Raw genomic sequence first — 22,295 nt, forward strand, 5'->3', positions numbered from 1 at the left:
TAAGGAAGTCCAGGCAACTGCTGAGAAAATCGAAAACATCAAGTCCAAAATTTTATTAAATACACATTTAGCGTCTTTTGTTATTTCAGAGAGTGAAAGAGGCAAAGAAAATGTAATACAAAGCTGTTTCTTCTCCTTGGCATGTCTGCTTCAGTCTATTCCACTTGCTGAGACTGGGAAGCAACCACAATAATTGGGGGGAAATGCATACAGCACAGCCATCACATTAATATTTGTCCTTCTCTGGTACTGTGCATTTCAGTTCTGCTCAGAGAGTGTGTGACCGCTCCTGTGCCAACACTTTCTGCTCCCATGTATCTGAGGTAAGGAAAAGTAGAGAGCACCCATCTACCCGTAATTCCTTTTCCTGAACTTTCTATGGCTAAAAACACATTTAATGCTAAAAACTTCAAAGAGATAAATCTCCCCAGTCATGCAAGTCCCATAATCTTATGAAGGCTGTTCTAGCCCTCCAAGTAATTAAATACAAGTGTTTCCTCCAATAGCATTCAGCAGAAATTAGAAAGGTCCAGAATGATAGTGCGGATGCCACCTCAGAAAGTTAAGGGAAGGCTTTCTTAAAGAGGCCATAAAACGTGTTGTAGCACTTATAGGAGGAATATTTCTAAACCAAGTCTCATCCAATAGTTCATATAACTTCACCATCTGTGCTTCTCAGTTATCAGGTCATTCATGCCGGACAGATGGCAGCAAATAGTAAGGGATCTCTTCAGGTCCAGAAGGATAAGCACCCATCACTTGGCTTTTGAGTTGGAGGTTCTGAAGACTCCAGTGGTCCACCCAGCTTCAGTTGCTCCAGCTCCATGGGAGGTCTCAGCACCCACTGTTTGATGTGGATACCTTAAGAGTTGCAGACTCCTGTTGAATTGCTGAGGTTGACACAATAATGGCATCATCGGAGCTCTGCTGCTCTTTTACCTGGAAAGAGAAAAAGACGGCATCACTCTCAAATTTGCTTGGCAGTTAAATAGAGTTGTGGTCCCATCTCCACCACCCATTGTTTCAAGTCATGGTGACTAATACCTAAGGTCAAATAATTTTGAGGCCTGAGGCAGAAAATCTCACAAGCACTTCTTTCCCTCCTTGGCAGTAAAAATATATAATAAAAAATCAGAATAATCAATAATCTGCTAACATTTCATGACACCCAAAATCAATTGCCTGAAGCTGCCTAATGACAGCATGGAGTTGCCTGGTGTTTCCAAGTGAAATAAAGGAACCCAAATGGCAAAAAAAAAAAAAAATGTATTCGGTTAGGAGACACACAAGTGATGGTCAGGTACATGGATGAAAAGTGATAATAGTAATATGAGATTAGCACTAAGGACGTATTCACAAACAGCCCTGCCTGCAGACTGAGCACTGGTTGGTTATGGTGCACCGGTGGAACAAGTTCACTGGATGCTGCCCCGTATTGTCACAGACATCATTAACTCCACTTTTGGACACCCTCTGTCTCTGGCAACTGAAGAGCCAAACAGAATTATCCAAGGAGATGGATTTGGTTATGGACTGTCCACTTGCTAATCTCTGGCCTACGAACTGGCTCCCAAGACAAAGCAAGCATCTAAGTGCAATTAGGCAGAGAGAAAGATAATATTAAAGACACGTAACTTTTCAAAGTAAACATTGGATGCAAAGTTAACCACTGCTAGCTTTCTTTCACACACAAATTATTTTAAGACACTATATACATACAGTGGTACCTCTAGTTAAGAATTTAATTCATTCCGGAGGTCTGTTCTTAACCTGAAACTGTTCTTAACTGGAGGCATGCTTTCGCTAATAGGGCCTCTTGCTGCTGCTGCGCTGCCAGCACACGATTTCCGTTCTCATCCTGGGGCAAAGTTCTCAACTCGAGGTAACTTCCAGGTTAGCGGAGTTTGTAACCTGAAGCGTTTGTAACCTGAGGCGTTTGTAACTTGAGGTACCACTGCACATTATTTGGAAGTAGATATGCAGAAGCAGAAGTAGCTCAACGGGGAAGTGAAGAAATAGCATAGGAAGTTATGTGGAAATGAAGTGATTGCATGGTGGGGAAAGAAAATAGGTAGCAATGTAAAAGGGGCACAAAAGGAAATCAGGCAGCTGTGAACAGACAATATATTACTTTGGCTTCATCTATCCCATACATCAGGGATGAGGAACCTTTTTTGGCTCTGCAGGTCACAGCCTGATCAGGATCCACCTCATTGGCCAAATTTTACCCACTCGTCATTATGACATCACAACTGGGATGTTGTGTACAAAATCCATTTTGTAACTTTGCAAGTTTCCCCTTGCTCCCCCTTCAAACCCCTGATGCCCCTAGAGGCTCAAGCAAGACCACAAGGGGCTATCTTAAAGCCTTTGAAAAACCTGTATTCGAAGCAGCCTCACCCTTTTCTATTAAAAGTCGTGTTTAAAATGTGGTTTTGGGGAGCTGCTTCAAATGGTACTTTGCAATTTTAAGACAGCCCTTGTGCACTGAGCCTCTTAAAAAGCTTTGTCAAAGTACTCTTTGAAGCAGCCTCCCTATGTTTTTTAAACTGTTTAATGGAAGTGGAGATGCTGCTTCAAAGAGCCCTTTTCAGCTTTAAGATGCCCCCTCCCCAGCTCACTTAAAGTAGAAGGCAAAGGACTTTAATGCCTTTCAAATGATAAGCAATCCCGCTGCACAATCCTGTTCCCTGCTGGAAATTGGGTGCTCAGCCAATGAAGAATTAAAGCCTGTCCTTCCATCCATCAGATGATGTTACCAACGGCATAAGCTGATAGGCATGATTGGGGGGAAATCACAGGCCAAATTGGACCCCCTGGTGGACCAAGCCTGGTGCAGGGCCAGAGGGTCCCTACCGCTGTTATACAGAGTTACCTGGGAGGAAACCCCATTTAACTCAATGGACTGACTTCTGCACCAGATTGTGCTATCAATGACACTACTCTTTATGTGCTTACAAGGGACAGCTACTTATGGTACTGGACTGAATATAAGCTGCCCCTGAAAGAGATCACAGCCCTAAAATGAGATCTCTGAAGTCATAGGTTCCTTACCTGTAAGAGTGTGATTATAGGCTGCACTCAGGTTTTATACAAGCCAGATTTTGGGGGAAAGTGTAATCTATATTCAGACCAACACAGTAATATTGCTCTGTATGACAATTAATGTGTTCTTTGTAAATCCTAAAAATCACAAGATGAAAAGAATACAGTACTTTTTGTGGTCTTTAAAATCCCTAAACATTCTACAAAAAATTCACAACAAAGGCAATTTCTCCTTATTGTAATTGATGGGGAACAAAGAAGTCTGGAACTCAGAAGGAAGTTACCAAGTTTTTTTTTTAAAAAAGTGTCTGCTCTCCCACTTCACTCCTCAAAGAACACAAGTACCTGGTTTCAAACTGAATTTTAATAGTTGCTCCTTCACCTGATGCTTCAGACTGGCTGTCCCGTTTGATTAGCTTTTCAAGAGCCTGCATTGTTCTCTGCTCAAATATTTGTTTGGTGCTCAGTTATTTTTACACTTAAAAAGCTGCTTTGTGTGACTGAAACAAGGGCTGCCAAGAAGGAGTAGTTAGTTCCATGACTGGCTGGTCTCTGTGTCCATCAATGCCCTAAAAATGTGGCATCTGCTGCATAGTGGTAAGGCAGTATGAGGTCAGACTCATCACCTGTAAGCGTCCTTGGGGAGGGGGACAAGACGCTCTCTTCCAACATGACCAAAACACCTGTGCCTGCAAACTCTAAGCAAGATGTGTATATGAAATACCTGAACTGCAATATAAGTGTCCTTTGCTGTTGCTAGCACTGTCAGCTGCTGCTGCTGGTGGATGGATGCTGTGGGCAAATCCTCGGATGCCTTTGTCCCAGAAGTGACTATTGTAACCTGAAAAGTATCACATCAGTACAACCATTACATATATATATATATAAAACACTTTTCCAGACTATGTCAAAGGTTTTAAAAGAAATGAGTACCGGATGTATTTCAGTCCCATCGGCGCCAATCATAGTCAGCACATTTGTACCACTTGCTGAAATATCTTTCTGGGGTACTGATACTGCTGTGCCATTCTGTGTTAGCATGGTGATATCACAGCCAAGTACTTGCAAGTCTTCAGGAGACAGACGGACCTGCAAAGAGCAGGTGAAAATGCAGTCAGGCCAAATTGCAGGCTACAGATTAAAAAGAAAAGATTCAAGCCGATTCATGGGCTGGGAGCATGGGTAATAGAAGTAGTCAAGTGACAAAAAGCTCATTCACACAGGCATGTTCTTCACCTGAAATCATAACGTTCCTTGCATACGCAAATGGTGAAAAATTGGACTACATCACCACTAATAGGAAGATACAGCAATAGAGTAATAGAATTGTAGTGCTGAAAGGGACCATGAGGGGTATCTAGTTAACCCCTTGCAATGCAGGAATCTTTTGTCCAATGTAGGGCTATCCCTGGCTCTGTGATATTCACCATTTTGAGGGGCTTATTTTACAATCAAGTGTATGGTGTATGTATTTTATGAAACAAACAGATAAATAAAACCCTGCTCTGCAATGTTCATTCACCCAAACTGGTGTGATTAGAACCCTTGTCCAACTAAGTACCAAGGATGGAGCTAACATGATTTAAGTAGATGTTGCATGCAGATGTACTATAGCCAATGTTTAGGATTAGGGCATTTTCAGGGTAAAGATTATCTGATCTGACCTGTCCAAGGTAACAAAACCGGAGAGTTGTTACCTCTGTGGATTTAGTTTCAAGTTCTGCAGACTCCATACCTGCTCTGCTCCATCCTGAGATACGAGAGTCACTGGCACAGCCCTGCAATCCTCCTGCTCCTCCTCGTGTTCCACCTTCACAGAAACAATACACTGGTGTTTCAGTGGAGGCATATCAAACGTGGCAACTGGGAGAACAAGGAAAGGAGATTCAGCAGAGTGCTCTACTTGAGCAGCAGAATGCATTGAAATGGCCTTGAAATGTTCTCTGAAGGTAAGGTAGGAACAACAGAAGGGAGCATTTAAGGCAGGCTTCCTCAACCTCGGCCCTCCAGATGTTTTTGGCCTACAACTCCCATGATCCCTAGCTAGCAGGACCAGTGGTCAGGGATGATGGGAATTGTAGTCTCAAAACATGTGGAGGGCCGAGGTTGAGGAAGCCTGATTTAAGGACTAGGAAGCACAAGGAAGCATGGCAATGAGTCAGGAAATGACAAGAATAGATAGGCTCACGGTATGAAGCTTCCCACAAAACTCTAGTGCTTACTCACTTCTCATCTGCTGCTCATAGAGGGCCTGTTCACTCTCTTCTGTAGCTTCCAGCTCTCCATGCGCAGTGCGCTTGTGCATAGCCAACGTAGAGGTCTGTCGGTAAGTTTTGCTGCAGGTGTTGCAGGTGTATGGCTTGCAGTGTGTGTGAACCACATGGTGTTTGTAAAGGCTAGAATATTCAGTGAAGCGCTTCCCACAGCCTGGCACCAGGCATGCATATGGCTTCTCCCCTGGGAAATAAGAAGAAGGAAATATAAAGGAATGGGTATCTCTCACTTTGTGGCATAAAGCAAAGGCTGCAATCCCAAAACACACTTGCTAGGTAATAAGCCCCATTGAATATACAGTGGTACCTCAGGTTAAGTACTTAATTCGTTCCTGAGGTCTGTTCTTAACCTGAAACTGTTCTTAACCTGAAGCACCACTTTAGCTAATGGGGCCTCCTGCTGCCACCTCGCCGCCGGAGCATGATTTCTGTTCTTATCCTGAAGCAAAGTTCTTAACCTGAAGCACTATTTCTGGGTTAGCGGAGTCTGTAACCTGAAGCGTATGTAACCCGAGATACCACTGTTGTGGGGTTTACTTTCAAAAAGGTATAGGATTACACTGCAAGAGTACTTTAAGCAATTGGGAAGGGAGCTTCAAATCTCACTCTACTGGTTTTTAGTAGTTCAATACATATTTTCTTTTAACCGGCCATCTTACAGATGACAACTGGTTCAAGCAAGCAAGCCTAGTATAGTTTCCATGTTGATCCCCCCAATGCAGTAATGTGTCACTGTGATGGTCTGTTACACATAATGAAGTTCAACCAAGTGACACCACCCCCACAGATTGTGAAAGTATACCATGCTGAGGATTGCCTGTATGGTGTTTCCCGTTAATGAAATATGAAAATTAAGATACACACACACATACACAAATATTACCTGTATGGATTCTCATGTGGTTTTTGAAGTTGGTGGCACTAGTGAACCCTCTCCCACAGTTGTGCTCTGGGCACATATATGGTCGCTCACCAGTGTGTGTCCGGATGTGGACCTTGCGTATATTTGAGGTGGTGAATGAGCGGCCACAGCCCTCAAAAGGGCACCTGAAAGGCCTCTCACCTTCAGGGGAAGAGAGAGAAGGCACCCTTAGCAAGCCTGTGATAGTACTGACATTTTAAGACACTCTTGCCCCTCTTGTCTGTAATTGTGAAAATGCTACCTTGCCAGGCTGGGCAGAGGTCTTCCATCTTCATTATAGTGTCAAAGAGCCAACTGCCGTATGTGAAGCTAGTATGAACATGACAGCTTGAAAGGCCCTCCATCATTTTCCCTTAGGCAGCTACAACCTGAACAGTGCCTCATTCTAGATCAGGGGTGGGGAGCTGGATCCACACACACCCGAGGGACAGGTTTGGCAGGTGGGTATCAGTCACTTCAGGTCACATGACATTCGGTGACCTATTTTCGCCCACACAGTTTGAAATCAAACCACGTGGGCAAAAAAAGAAAAGAAAAGTGTATGCCAATCAGCTAACTGTTATACTTGGAAAGTGCTGAGCATGGGAAATGAGCTGATAAATGGTGCCTGCAAATCCCATACTAAAAATTATACATAGAAATACACTTATATAAGTCTACACAATTTATTCTAGATTAAAATTATGGAATTATTTGGTACAGAATCTGGACAAAAAAAATATTACTAGCCCTTTTGCCTCTTTCTAGAGTATTTGGGTTTGTCTCACCTCCCTCCCCCGGTTTAGATTTCTGCTCTGGAATAGCCCCAAAATAAAATAATAAACACTTTGGGACATACCAGTATGCGTCCGGATATGTTTTTGCAGGTCTCCAGAAGTCTTGAAGGCTTTGGTGCATAAATCTTCTGGACACTTGTATGGCTTCTCACCCGTGTGGGTTCTCACATGACTCTTCAGGCTATAACCTGCAAGGGAAAAGGTTATACAAGGTTAGCAGCGTGGCAAGATGGCGCAGGCAGCACAGCAACTCCAAGAGACTACCCAAAATGCAGCACACTGATTTTAGAAGTTTCGGGTAAGCTAAGTAGCTTGAGTCACCAGGAACTATACCTTGTACTTAGTTCAATTTCGTTATCCATTTAGGCTCAATAGTCCTCAGCTCGCTACATTTGGATCTTCCTTCTCAGACCTGCATAACTCCACTTGAACAAGATCATCTTTTGTTCTTGACACACATTACCTGTAGTAAAGGTTTTCCCACAGCTTGAGAAGTCACATCTGTATGGACGATCACCTGTATGAACCCGCTCATGCACCTGTGAAGACAGCGAAAGCTCAGGTGAACTGAATGGGGCGATTCCAATTTGGAATATTTATCTTTAATTATTTCATAAAATGTATACACCACTTGACTGAAAAAACCTAAGCTGTTAACAAAAAGGTGAAACAAGAAAAACAGGGGAAATACAGCATTACCTTAAAACGTACAAAAAGTGAAAATACTAAAACGGATTAAAATTTAAAATATAGAGGCTGAGAAGAGGATTGTACCCAGGCTCTCTCTGGCATCACTCTCTGGCATCCACTCCCTGTGGAACGCCCTCCCACCAGATGTCAAAGAGAACAACAACTACCAGACTTTTAGAAAACATCTGAAGGCAGCCCTGTTTAGGGAAGCTTTTAATGTTTGATGTATCACAGTATTTTAATATTCTTTTGGAAGCCGCCCAGAGTGGCTGGGGAAACCCAGCCAGATGGGCGGGGTATAAATAATAAATTATTATTATTATTATTATTATGAGATCCAGCCTCTTAAAAAGTATTCCAAAAGAATTTTTTTTTAAGCTTGCACTGGTGAATTACTGTCTCTTCCACAGCATCAATGGTTTCCCATTATAGGTACAGAAGAGCTTTTAAAAGGCAACACTGTGAGCTTACAACGATGACTTACCTTCAAATGATGAGATGTGGTAAAGAGGCGGCTACAACCACTGTAACCACAGCGGTAAACTCTATCAGGAACCTTTGGTTCCTTCCCATTGCTCTCCACTTCCTCCTCGTGGAAGCCCTGCCAAGCAACATAAAGAAGAAGTTAAGCTTAAACGAGTCCTGCAAGTCACCATTCCATCTGCTACGAACACACATACTCTAAAAGTGGAGTCATGTCACCAGACAAGGAGAATTGATGCCACGAGTGCCAGATATTGGGGGCTAATACTGATGGAGGGCAAAATATAAATGCTTCAAATAAATACATTTAATACTTTTATATCATTCTAGAAATTTGGTATTTCATTCTGTTTGCAGAATCACAAAGCAGGATGATTTGAACCTTCCACAGAAGCAGAATAATATCCTCACCTTACTGGCATAGTCCTTGAGGGCAGTAATGGAATCAAGTTCAAAGGAATCATCTTTCTCTCCTACAGCCAATTCCTCCAGTCCCACATCTGCTTGCACTGTCAGTGTGGTGCTACCCACTGACAGGGAGACAGGACGATGAATGAAAGCTGTGGATCCGTCTTCCAGCTGGATTGCTTCTAAGGTGTTGGGGTCATAACCCTCTGGAGGGGACCACAAACACTGTAGTAGCACATGTCAGCTCTAATTGCTACTTATCTACCTCTTGATCATTTAGAGCTGGCAAAAAGATGAAGAGTTAAAAGCATCAATGGCAAAATCTTCACGGCAGTTCAAAATTCAATCATTGCAAACACCAATAGAATCCAACTCTATTTATGGCTGAAAATTGCAACATGAAACAAATTCCACAATCAAAAGCTGTGTGGAATCATTATACAATCACCACAGAATGATTTCCACACATCCTTGAACTGTTTGCAGAGCAATAAGGAACAATCTACTTGCTTGGTAGTTATTTCTCAATCTGGATAGGACGATTTTGTATGGCTACAGGGAAAGGATTTGATAAGATACTGAAACAGAACACATTCCCTGTTACCAAACCATACTGTGAAGCGTCAAGAGTGAATGATATGCTCAAGCACTTGCCCTTCCAACTCTTAACAGAAAGTTACCTAGTTTCCTTAAACCACCATTTACCATGATATCCAAACCAGTCAAGGGTAGTCTTCAATTATCTCTCCAAATCAGGATTGATCCTGAGAGAGGGGAGAAGAGAGCTCTTAAGCCGACTCTTTCTGTTCTCCAACTCAAGGTTTGGCAGTGATGCAAAGAGCCACACCATCTCTCTGCACATCTGATCCCCCCCCCCCTGAGAGTTTCCTTCAGAGCTCTCTCTCTCTTCATCACTAACCTGAATTGTTTTATGACTTGACTCAGGGTGAGGTAACAATAAATATTCTAAGTCACAGAGGTGTAAGTTTAAAAAGACTATGGGAGGAATTCAGTGTCACAGTATTATGATCGTTCTGTCAGCACAAGCATTTCTGCTTCCCAGACAGCATGAGCTCCCATCTCCTCCCCCCATGCACTGTTCTGAAGTTTCCCCCAACCCCCAGAGCCAACTGGGAGGCATATGGGGAGGATGAAGCCCCATGATGCTAGTGCTAGTGGGACTTGTTTCACTGGCTCCTGCTAGTGCAACAATTAAGTTGAGTCCAGCCCAATAGCTACACACACAGCTGTGATCACATTTATTAGAGTACTGGGTTGCATTCAAATAAGTTATACTCAGAGTTGATGCACTGAAATGAATTAGCTGAAGTTAGCAATATTTATTACCTTTAATCAAGCGACTCGTTATCATTGAATACTACCCACTGTGTATGAATTATTTTACCTAGTATGTGGAAAGGAAGGTTCAAAGATTGATCGTTACCTTGGGGAGAATGATGTATAAAAGCCATAGTGCCGTCTTCCAACGCTACTGGCTGACCATCTTCAAATGTGATGGACTCTACAGAACAAATCAGAACATACACAAAAATAAACCTCATGCATCGTAAGGTTGTTATGCAACACAAAGTAAACAAAGCTGACTTTACAAGAACTGAAGAATTCTAGCCATGGTTTGCTCAAAGGCCTACAGGGCCCTTGCTCTATAATCCTTGAAGAGAAGCTAGTCCATGTCAGTTCAATGAAACGAGTGGGGGGGGGGAGTCTAATTGCATAAAAAGGCAGTAATGCAGCCTATTATCACAGCTAGTATTCAGTGCTCCTCCCACTGCAAAGCTTCTTCCATGTGATGAATGATGACACCAGGGAGAGGAACCTTTCTCCCTTCTTTACAACATGACTACATGCAAGGTATCTGTTTTTACATGGAGGTGTAAGAATAGATTGCTGGATCAGGTCAATGGCTCATCTAATCCAGCATTATGTTATCACAGTGGCCAACCAGGTGTCTATGGGAAGCCTACAAGCAGGATGTGAGGACAAGACCACTCACTCCTTCAATTTCCAGCAACTGGCATTCAGAAGCCTCCTGCCTTCTGGGCATTAAAGGAAAACGACACTCAGCTTCCAACCAGAATTAGTAGAGTCCAGATTCCTACAAGCTGAAATCTACAACCTGTCTACCTCATGATGTGTAACATGGGTCTCAGATAAGAAATTAGGAGTATTTAGGTTGTGATGTATATTTCATCAAACTAGCAGCTCAATTCTATGCATGTTTTCTCATGGAAACAATGGTATGTACCCCCATGACAGTATGAATAGCATTGCAACTCTAGGCACACAAAAATGGGAGTTAGCCCACTGAACTCAATGAATCTCAGTTCTAGGTAACCATGAACAGGATTGCACTGCAATGCTACAGCAGCTTACACACAAAATATTATTCTTGCGGAAGATTAATATCAAGTAGGTCCAAAACAGATGCCCTTAGGCAAATTTACTCATTAGCAGCACTGTTGAAATCCAGCACATTTTATCTGCTCTACATGAGAGTGTGCCTCCTGCTGATTTACAGTTTCTACCTGAAATACGCATCTCTAACTGTGAGAAGTGCACTACTGCTTGGTGCAAATTTCACAAGAGGTTCACTCACAGAGAAAATTGCAAACAGAAAAAAGCAGTGAAAGCTCCCCAAATTTCTGAAATAGGTATACATCTATTACTCCTAACCTTTCTGCAATGTTACTTGTTGGACAAAAGCTGTGGATCCATCTTCAAGTTCAATCACTTGCCCTTCAATTAACTTCTCTCCTGAAACAGATGACAAGAGAATTTGTTACAGCATTGAAAAAGCCCTCCAGGTTAACAAGATTCAACATGTTCACCCAGGCTCACCTGACAATCTCTTATCAAGGAAAATAATTACAAAGCAAAGTGCTTTTCGGAAGCTCAGCCTTTGCATGTTTATTCAGAAGCAAGGTAATTTCAAAATCAACATGAATTGAACTGCAGCCTCACAGTGCAATCTAAGTATATTGTCTCAGAAATAAGTCTTAATGAGCTATATGATTTTTATGCCCAGGTATGTATATATTAAACTGCAACAATGGCCAATATCTACCTACATTATAAGATATTTGGGTACAAGAATTGTCACTAAATATAGAAAAACCCAAACATTACTTTTAAAAAATAAAAATAAAAATCAGAACACTTCTGCCAATAGCCTTTTGCAATCAATTATGTACATCATTTTAAAAAGATATTGTAATGGTTTTAAACAAGGAAATGAGAATTCTCCTTTCCCTCATTTGGTTAAATAGAGATTCCTTGGGAAACACTTTATAATCACTGAGTCAGAAACCACATTCCAACAGAAGAATCCTTAAAATTGAACATTTTTACTCTACTCTTGCTTCTGTAGCATATATCCATCCAATTCAATGTGGCAGTTAGATGTCAAATTGCTTTGTTTGTTGCATCTGTATCATATTGGTCATTCAAACACATACTGTGGTCAATCAGGACTCACAGATCACATTCTTCTTTCTAAAAGCTCACCATTAAAACCACATTAAACTCTACTGTGTTTTTATCTTTATTTAAATTGAAAAACATGAACAATTTATCCACTATAATTTTGTCCAACAAAATATTTTAACCTAGTGTATATGTCCAAGATCTTCCTGCATGTGTAATGCTTTGAACATTAATCATATGGTTGGATCAGTCCCAATCTCACCAGCCACAAGAAGGCAGCCACTACAGCACCAAAGTTACTCACCATTAGCATCTTGCTGAACATAGGCTGTTGTTCCATCAGAAAGGGTCGTTGCCTGTAAGCCAAAGCTCTCCATTGCGCTCTGGTGGTGGCTCCTTAGACATGTATTCCACATATAAGATGGTTCTCCATGTTAGAACTAAAACATAAACAGCAAGTTATATATAAACAACTTCTTCACATTTATATAAAAAGTAATCCGAGTAGAATTCTTTGGACAGGATTAGAATGTAAGTCTACCAAAGGCTATTTGCCATGACAAATCTCCATGTTCGGAGACAGCCTACCTCTGATACAGGTCAAACAACAGGGGAGTACTGTTGGCTTCATGTCCTACTTGTGGTTTTCCCCAAAGATATCTGGCTGGCCAATGTTGTAAACATGAGACTGCAGCTTTACTGACTCGTCAAAATCTCTTGGTCCATAAACTGGCACAACTACACCCTTAGACCCATGAAAGACAATAACTGCAGAGCAGCAACTTCAGTCTGGAGTGATGAACTGGCAGTTTGCAAACTGAATCTGGTCAATTAAGCCATTTCAACTACCCCCCCCCCCAACCTCCTGTGGTGAAACTTTAGTCATACAACTGGAAGAAACTCAGGCTAGCATTGCAAGTAGTCTCCTTTCTGTTACTGTTCCATAATTTGGGACACAAAAAGCTGCCTTATGGAGTCTTGACAATCTCGCTCTGGATTTTCTAAATTGACTGCCAGTGGCTCTCCATGGGTTTCAGGGGCTGAGGTCTTTCCCAGGCCTATATGGTGATGCCATATATTGATTGAACCTAGGACATTCTGCATGATCTGCCATGGAGCTACAGAAACTTTTTTTTTGTTTGCGCTTTTTATACATTTGTGTTCCTCTCCCCTTTCCTGTTGCCAGGAAAATAATTGGCATTTGCTAAGTAGCCTCCTGAAGGGCATCATTCCATATTCTTTGCTTAAACATACAATAAGATCAACAGAACTTGTAAGGAAGCTTTACTTTTTTGTGAAAAGCTTTAGGAAAGAGGGAAATAACAGAATTGATTTTGGTGAATTCTGTTGACCAATGTATTCCCTAAAATTTTACTAGCAGGGGTCTTGTGGTACAAATGGTATTGGACATTAACAGACCAAGGGTTATAGATGAGAGTTCAGCAACCAAACCTAAATCACAGATGAAGTGTTAGCATTTGGATTGAAGAGATATAACTGGGGCTCCACGTAGGTGAGGGATGCTGAACTGGGAGAGATTTTACCAATCGGGAAAGGAGCTGGGAGATATTCTACAGAAAACCATCTGTGGTCATTTTTTTCTTTTCCTGGCCATACATTTTACCAGCACGCAGCACGCTTGATGAGAAATGATCAGGTCGCTTCATCTCTGCTTGCACGCAAGAGCCCTCGCAGAAAAGGGAGCCAGCCACCTTTCCCCACAGAATGGTAGAGTTGGAAAGGGGTCCCCAACGTCATCTATAGTCCCCTCCATGGAGAAAGAGCTCCTCTGATTTAGGCAGGCAGAAACCCAACAGGTACAGCTTCCCCACACAGTCGGGGAGATCTCCACTCGAATTTCTGCCTGCCAAGCAGCTGTTGCAAGGCGCCCGGGAAGGAAAGAAAGAAAGAAAGCGGGGCTCCTACTTTTTGGGCAGGAATCTGAGGGGTAAGTCGTGCAAAAAAGGAGGGCTCTGGGACGTAGGAGGGGGCAATGGGGGCTCTGCTGGTGGAGGGGACCCGGGGGGCACCCCCTCTTTCTCTCCCAGGGTGCAGCGTCTCGGCGGAGGAGATGGAAATCTACCCCCCACAGGAGCATCTCCCCATCTCATCCCCGCCTCCCTGCCGGCACCGACCTGTGGAGGGCCGAGTCCGCCGCCTGACCGCCATGCACCAGGCCTCGCCCGCAGCCACCTGCCCTGCAACCTGTATGACGAAGCTTTATCCAGCTTCGCCAACCTGCTCGTCGTTTTTGTTATCCAGGTTCCGGGGCCCCGCCAAGGTCGCTTCCAAATCCCGGAAAAGGAAAGCAAAGCCCCACGGTGCTTGCTAGTGCGCATGCGCCGGATTCTTCGGCATGCGCAGATATCCCGGCGAAGCATCTGCCCTTCCTTCTTTTTATATACCCACCTTTGCAGGTGCGACCAAAACAAAGTACTGTATGCCCCGAAATGAAGCGAAGTCATGGGTGAGCAGCTCCCTCTGCTGGCCACATGGCGAAAACCACAGATCGAGTTCCTGTGTCTTGGTAGAACGCAAACGGCAAGAATCGCACAGCGGACATCACACCAGAAATTTGCTCTTGTAATTTTATTTTCAATTAGTTCACATCATATGGTGCAAAGTCGTATTAAAGGAGAAACTACTGAAGAGGTATTTGCCATTTCACATTTTAATGCCCATTCACCTGATTTGGTGAAGATGCCACTGGAGCAGCTCATAATTCCTTTCTTGTTTTTACCACCCTGAATTATTCGGTGCGGTCAGGAAGTTTGACCAACTCAGCGCTCAGCCCTGGGCTTAGTTTTAAGGTAGTGATTGTGTTGCAAAGAAATCCTCTTCAAGCCACAAAGAATTTTTGTTGGAAAAATTAGATTTTCCTTCCCAAGTGACTTCTATTTTTTGCTGAGATTCCTGCATTGCAGGGGGTTGGACTAGATTACCCTTCGGGGTCCTTTCCAACTACAATTCTAAGTGCCATGGGCACTCATGAGATAAGTGCCACTGGTGACAAGTGGCTGTACTCCCCTCCCTTTCCATGCATGTACTGTTTTGTGTACCTTTTAGGACTCATTTACTCTACTGAAAGAAGCGCTTTCCTCACTGTAAACCTCACTACAAACCACTTGTAGTGTCTTAACCAGGGGTCAGCAAACTTTTTCAGCCGGGGGCCGGTCCACTGTCCCTCAGACCTTGTGGGGAGCCGGACTAATTTTGAAGGGGAAAAATGAACGAATTCCTGTACCCCACAAATAACCCAGAGATGCATTTAAAATAAAAGGACACATTCTACTCATGTAAAAATGCTGATTCCAGGACCGTCCACGGGCCAGATTGAGAAGGCGATTGGGCCGCATCTGGCCCCTGGGCCTTAGTTTGCCTACCCATGGTCTTAACAGTGCTACCATTTCACTGTACACAGAATATTCAAAAAGATCAGGCACAGCTTAAAAGAATCCTCAGCATGTTCCACCTTTTCAAGTTAGGGAGTGCTCTGTTGAGGGTACCAGAACCAACAGCCCCCGCCCCCCAAATCCTGGAGACAGCTCTGATTAAAGTGGTGGAGCTCTTTTCCAGCCCTTTAAATGAACCCTGTGTCAAGCATTAGAAAAACCATCTTTCTTTTCCACACACAGCCCCATTGTTTCCCCAGACCTTTTATTTTATTTTTTTCTTGATGACTACTAGTCATTATGGCTATATGGTTCATCCAGGATCACTGGTGGGATTCCTCTAAATGCCAGCTGCTGCGGAACATTGCGGGATAGGCTACGGCTCCCTTGACCTGCTTGTGCCAGTGCAAGGCACAGGTTGGAAAATGGGAGAAGAAATTAAGATGGGCAAAAAATCTCTGGGAGGCACGTGGGGGTGGGAAGGGAAAAATACAAAAGAAAAAGGCTTCTTCCGCTAGAGCAGACTTCCTCAAACTCGGCCCTCCAGATGTTTTTGACCTACAACTCCCATGATCCCTATCTAAGCAGGACCAGTGGTCAGGGATGATGGGAATTGTAGTCTCAAAACATCTGGAGGGCTGAATTTGAGGAAGCCTGAACAAGAGCCTCCGGAGGTCATCTTACCTATGCAATTCCTTTGACCTGACAAAGAAGAAAGAAAAAAGTGATGTCTGCAATTTCCAGCTGACTTGCCAGACACTGCCTCCAATTTTTGACTGGCTCTGCCCCTACACCATTTTGTGGCAAGCGAGCCTCAGGAATTTTGTTGTCTCAGGTCAACATTGGGAATAGAAAGTTTAAGAACCCCTTCTCCATAACATCTAGTTTTACCCTGAAGGAGAGTTGTGAGAGGACTGCACAAGGGAAATAATTGCTGGTGGGTTATGCTTCGCAGGAGTGAAAGTATTATTTTATTGATAGGGACCATTAGTTGCTAAAAATACTGGCAAATGTTTCACTTCTCCAAAGATTATAATAGTGCTTTTGTGGATGATTGGCGTGTATATATGCTGCCCATCAAAAAGCCAGACATCAGCTGAGTCTGTGGACTGCCTGCCACTAATCAAAATATACTAGCAGGATCAGCACTACATGCAAGGACAGCAACAACGATGTGCAAGCAACAGTAATTCTAAGAACCTATCCTAACAGGATCCATTCTGGGTATGGTCCTCTTTGCTATTAGCCCAAGTTTTAAAGCAAACTAAGGTTCCCTCGGCCAGTAAAGTGAGATGAGCTCCACAACCCCAGAGTCGTTCGCGACTGGACTCAACTGTCAAGGGTCCTTTGCCTTTTTAAGGTTGCAAAAATACCAATTAGGCTTTATTTTACTTCATCTGGCATAATTATGGGCCATACCAAAATACTCAATTTTTTTTTGAGGTTTTGAAGCTCAACGAACTCTTGGTATCTTAAAGCCTTATACAGTGGTACCTCGGGTTAAGTACCTAATTCGTTCCGGAGGTCTGTTCTTAACCTGAAACTGTTCTTAACCTGAAGCACCACTTTAGCTAATGGGGCCTCCTGCTGCCGCTGTGCCGCCGGAGCACGATTTCTGTTCTCATCTTGAAGCAAAGTTCTTAACCCGAGGTACTATTTCTGGGTTGGCGGAGCCTGTAACCTGAAGCGTATGTAACTTGAAGCATATGTAACCTGAGGTACCACTGTAGTGCCAAAATCAGTCAGTTTCCAGAGGGGAATGAAAGAGAGAGAAAGGAACAGAACAAAACCCTAAGCAGTAGCAATGCTATGAATTTGGAATTTACAAATAAGAGCAGTGGAAAGCACTTCTGAAAGATCAACACAACACCAAGAAATTCCATTTAATAATTAAAAAAAGACAATATGAAATGCAAACTTTTCTTTTTACAAGTTCAGATACAATTTCTTTTATCAAGTGCAAATAACTTTATGGACTACACCTTTTTCATCATTTAATCATTACTTTATAGGAGATACTGGACTGTGGATTACTGCACAATGCAATTATAAATATTTCAGCTTTGTTGTTTTAAATTGTTATATTTCCTATGTTGAGATGGAATTTTCAGCTTTTCAAACCTTTAGATTTTCTACATTTCATTAAGGATAGAATGGAAAGAAGGGCTCTAGCTAGAAGGAAAACAGGTAGAATTTCTAAGCCAAATTCAATACAAGTTTTTCCTTCAGAGCTGGCCTTGTACTTTTGCCTACACTAAGCAATTGGACGAGCATCTCCCCCTCCCCTCCCCAGATAAACAAATGCTTATATGCCGTAAGAAATTGCTGAATATGATGACATCAGAGCCAGATATGAATTCTTAGGTGTTACTATGATGCCATATGTCCTGCTGAAGTACTGCAAAAATGTTCACATCAGAGGCAATTCAACTTCAATGCTGAGATGATTAGAGTAAATTTAATGGGGCAAATTCCGATTCTGGATCCAAAAGAGAAGAAAAGCAAACTATTAACACTCAGGCAGAAAAGCTTCAATACCACTACAGGAAACAGAGATGATCTGATCCAAGTGCAGCCTTGCAGCTTTTTAAGACACATTTCCAATTGTTAGTTTCAGGTCATGGCTCAGAGAAGGCAACAATTTCACCCATAGAAGTTGGGATTTCATTACTAGTATTTGCACTGGATTATGGATCAGTGACTGACAAGTGACCTTACAGAGGGAAGAATTAAACTGACAATGGTATACTTCAGTTTTCAAGTTAGGATTCACAACAGCTCATCTCAAAACCTGAGTTCAGTGCTGAACTCAGGCTTTGAAAAAGGGAAGACTACAGTGCCTCTGAGCAGGGGCAGAGAGCATCCCCTTCTCACTGAGAATTCATGGCTACAGCTCTGAGTTTAGGGGAAAGAGCCTTCAGGTGGACGATGCAAATTCCCAGGAAACTTGAGCCCCAGCATCTCTTAAGAAATAAGAGCCTACTGAAACATTCAGAAAATGAACTATACCACCTCAATATCTAAATGGGGAACCTCAGGTTCAAATATATCAAAACCTCCCTGCCCGTGCAAAGCTAACTTGTCAGAAAGAGTGAAGGTTAGATGACACTTTGCAAATGCTAGAAGACTTTAACACTGGGATGCATTCCAGTATGTGATCCCTAATATGCATTCTTGATATTGAATTGAATTTACTCTCAAGAGCTGCTTGTGTCCAAAAGGTAATTTCCAAGTCACTAGAAATATTCTGCGCAAGTCCTATGTCCCTTTCATTGGTTACAGGATAATCAAGGAGCTTGATCTTCAGGATTTACATTGGAATTTACTGTGGTGAGGAAAAACAAAAGATTCCAAGAGCTGAAAACTTACGTCACATTTAGTCACCATTTCCCCAAATCCTTGTCTGTATTCATTTCTGTTTCATTTTAACACATGCACGCACACGCACACAAACACACACACATTCTCTTTTCTCAGGCAGGTATAAATATTGTAGTTTCTAGGAGAAAAAAAAACTTCCCTCTAAATAATATAAAGACAACTCAAAAATGATTGCACTTAATAATATGAAAAAGGTAGAAAGGAGAACATCCTAGTGCACAAACATTCACTCACTCCTGCCCTTCACACTGCTTGCTTTTTTTTTTTTGTCATTGAGTTACTCTTTGGCAGAGCTTATAAGAAGTCTGATCTCTCAGCTCCAGTCTCCATGGGGGAGAAATCACATTGGAAAGTCACTTTTTACCATGTTTTCTTCCCCTTTTCCCAGACATCATTCCATGTGAGATTGTGGCTAGGCCAATGTTTTCTCTGAATGCAAAAAGTCAAGACTCCGTCACGAAACGATGCTCTTAAGTCACCAAACTTGCCATCACAAACATGGGCGATTTACTTTCACACTTCTGTGATATGTCTTTTTCTTTTACATGATCTTCCTCCCCGCAACTTACGCTTTATTTTGTCTGATCCTCTCTGCAAGACTGTGCTTGGTTTATTTTTCTCTTAAACCCCCCCCCCCAACAGTCTGATAAATAAGGCATAACCTTCCGCATTCTGGGTGTCCTTTGCCCCCAATTCTTTACGAAAGAGTTCAGCTGGACTGGTTCCACTGCTTAGAAGCTGCTCAATGTCTCCCCGTTTCTTCTGTGTCCCAGGAGTGGAGCATGATATGGTAGCAGGGGTGTTTCTATCTAGAAGCAGACAATCGTGTGCAGAGAGATGTACAAACAGCCTCTTTGGCAGCTGCCTTGCAGCAGAAGGGGCCGTACATAATTTGCATATATGGGAGAAGGCGGAAACTGCCCTGGAGTTACAGGTCCCAGTAGAGGCCACTTGTGAAGAGTGTATCACTTACTGGGATATGTGAACTCCATGGGCTGAGACTCCAGTATGGAAAGCTCAGGGGATGGTTGCCAGCTGCTTCTTCCAAGGGCAATGCCATCAGTGAATTTGGTTTGGAGAAAAGTCAAGGGAAGACCAATGGTTAGAGTCATCTGCATAGTGAGAAAATGGGGTTTGTATTCGTAGGAAAAAGTCATTGAAAAATAAGAATTAAGTGTAAGAAAAAGTTTTCTTGGCTGTCGAGGAGCCTGGAAGGCTGGTGAAAAGTGTCACAAGGCTATTTGTAAGGCCTGAGAAAGCTGGAAACTTTGGACCGGAGGAGTTTGATAAAGGATCGTGGGAGCATTTCCTTGTGTTTCTCTGTGTATTTGAAGTAGTTTTGTGGGTGAGCCAGCACATCAAAGAAAGCTTTGATCAGCTTCTTGTCCTGCAGGGAAAACAAACAGAATGGACATGTTAACTTTAGGAGCAAGGGTGTGTAGCACACACTGCAGAACTCCACAGGGGCTGCTTGCAGACAGATAGCTCCTACTGCTACTCAATCATTGCTCTCCCACTATAGGGACTAGAATCCAGTCGTACCTTGGAAGTCAAACAGAATCCATTCCAGAAGTTCGTTTGACTTCCAAAATGTTTGGAAACCAAAGCTCCTGCAGCCAATCAGAAGCCGCGGGAGCCCTGTTAGACGTTCGGCTTCCAAAAATAGTTTGCAAACCGGAACAGTCACTTCTGGGTTTGCAGCGTACGGGAGCCAAAACATTCGAGAACTAAGCTGTTCAAAAACCAAGGTACGACTGTAGATGGCTTTTGAGGGACCTATGACCTTTAAAGTGCACATGTAACATAATGTGTAGTTGGCCCTTTATATCATCAATTCAGTGTTTCCCCACCCTCTGCAAGGAGCTCCCCAAGGACAAGTCACATAATAGTTCCTAGTCCTGCTGTCTGGGATCCTTTTTCAAGAGGAGATGCCTGGGCAGGAATCATATGCATGCTCTATAAGCACATGCTCTATTACCCCAATAACAAAACAAAAAAAGGCAGCCTCACCTTCAGTATTTCCTGATGGTTTTCAGAAGCATATAGCCTGCCATCCCGTACAATATCCTCCACGAGCTGTTCATAATCCTCTACATTGTTGAGAAAGGAAGTGGGAGGAAGAAAAAGCAAGGGTTTAACACACCTGCTATTATTTGAAAGAAACACGTACCTACAAACAATGGCAAAAGGAATTTGATGCTGCACAAAGCTGCTTCAATGGTCTCTTTCTTTGGAGTAGCTCCTTTATTTCCCCCCAAATTCTGACCCAATTCCACATTCTAAAACGGCTCACTGGCTTGGGGTGTACAAAGGAGGGCAGCCCAACACTGGCTCTGAGTTTGCAAGTGACGGCAGGTCAGGGAGACTGTTCAAGGGACTCACCTCATTCTTCCTTCCCTCAGACCTGCAATCCAGGTCAGAAAGAGAAAGAGATGAAGGGAGCAACATCATGGACTAAGATGGGAGAGGGAAGAAAAGGCAACAGCAGAGGAGGAGGAGGAGAGGCTGTGCCAGCCAACCATATAGAGGTCTTGCATGCGAATCAGAATGCAGAAGGGGGGAGTAGCACCTCAGACCATGCCCCCATTCTTAACCATTCGCTGGCCTCAAAACGCTCATCCTATGCAGATGCTCATCCATATGTAGGGCAATCACATGGAGGATGCAGAGGGGCTATGCCTCCTAGCACTGCCCCAGACATCATGCTAGCCTTGATTCCTAAAGCCCATGCACTGAGCACAGACACCTGCAGAAGCCTATGAACCAAGAGTTGTATGTGCCTTGCCTTCTCTTGGCAAGGAAGGCTTAGTGCATGGTCTCTGAGGAGTGGGGACAGTGTAGCATTAGAAGCAGGAGGTTACAGCCCCACTTCGTCCTCTAGACATTTGCCCTTCATTCACCTGCAGTCCTTTCTTTCTCTTACCGTCATAGGTGACGTATGGTATCTGGAAGCCTCTGGCACTGTTGGCTTCACTAGTTTTAAAGTTGATCCACAGCTTCCGGGACCTTGCAGTGAAGGCGATGGGTCTCTCATAAGTCTGGCATGTCTCATAGGTGGTGATGGAGGAAGGAGATGCTGCAAGGCAGAACAGAACAGGACCATGTGTTGTGTGGAATCACCCAGATCTCACATCCCAAGATAAACTCCATTAAAAGATCTAGGAAGGCTGAGCAAAAAGGAAAACACCGCTGGAATCTAAGCAAAGCTCTTCCTGCTTCCTTTGCCTCACACCTTTGCTGAAGTCCTAACATCTGCGAGACAAAAATGAGTGTGTTTTCCTTTCCAAGGTTATAAACTTTGAGGATAGCTTAATGCCATTTGGCAGCTTAACTACTGAAGGCAACTTTCCTTTTCAGGGGTGGTGAGGCAGAAGTAAAGAAGTGCAGATTTATTTGCTTAGTGGTAAAGCAAGCAGAAGAGACATTAGGAAAGAGAGAGTTTGCGGAGCCAAATGTGGTGCACCATCTAGGGCAGGGGTGG

The 22,295-nt window shown here is 43.1% G+C and overlaps 2 protein-coding genes across 9 annotated transcripts in view; both read right to left on the minus strand.

The window, feature by feature from the left end:
- Nucleotides 1-38: 38 nt before the first annotated feature.
- ZNF76 (zinc finger protein 76) lies at nucleotides 39-14,386 on the minus strand. 2 transcript variants are annotated; one of them, XM_083509234.1, is made up of 14 exons: nucleotides 14,177-14,386; nucleotides 12,346-12,481; nucleotides 11,292-11,372; nucleotides 10,042-10,119; nucleotides 8,601-8,803; nucleotides 8,191-8,307; nucleotides 7,480-7,555; nucleotides 7,079-7,204; nucleotides 6,202-6,381; nucleotides 5,272-5,502; nucleotides 4,781-4,908; nucleotides 3,979-4,134; nucleotides 3,770-3,886; nucleotides 39-939 (listed from the first exon to the last, which is right to left on the minus strand). In XM_083509234.1, the coding sequence occupies exons 2-14, from the start codon at nucleotides 12,455-12,457 to the stop codon at nucleotides 835-837; spliced, it is 1,710 nt and encodes a 569-aa protein (XP_083365360.1). In that variant the 5' UTR covers nucleotides 12,458-12,481; nucleotides 14,177-14,386; the 3' UTR covers nucleotides 39-834. The 2 variants fall into 2 exon arrangements, with proteins under 2 accessions (XP_083365360.1, XP_083365361.1); XM_083509235.1 differs by lacking the exon at nucleotides 6,202-6,381.
- A 2,898-nt stretch (nucleotides 14,387-17,284) lies between these two features.
- SCUBE3 (signal peptide, CUB domain and EGF like domain containing 3) overlaps nucleotides 17,285-22,295 on the minus strand; it is a 109,116-nt gene continuing 104,105 nt past the window's right edge. For all 7 annotated transcript variants that reach the window (XM_083509175.1, XM_083509176.1, XM_083509180.1 and 4 more), the window contains 3 exons: nucleotides 21,738-21,890; nucleotides 20,825-20,904; nucleotides 17,285-20,201 (listed from right to left, as the gene is read on the minus strand). In XM_083509175.1, the coding sequence (XP_083365301.1) occupies nucleotides 20,052-20,201; nucleotides 20,825-20,904; nucleotides 21,738-21,890 (383 nt within the window). In that variant the 3' untranslated portion in view covers nucleotides 17,285-20,051. The remainder of the gene's footprint in view (nucleotides 20,202-20,824; nucleotides 20,905-21,737; nucleotides 21,891-22,295) is intronic.

This window comes from Podarcis liolepis (assembly GCF_965112155.1).
Source record: "Podarcis liolepis genome assembly, chromosome: 6".
Lineage (NCBI taxonomy): Eukaryota > Metazoa > Chordata > Lepidosauria > Squamata > Lacertidae > Podarcis > Podarcis liolepis.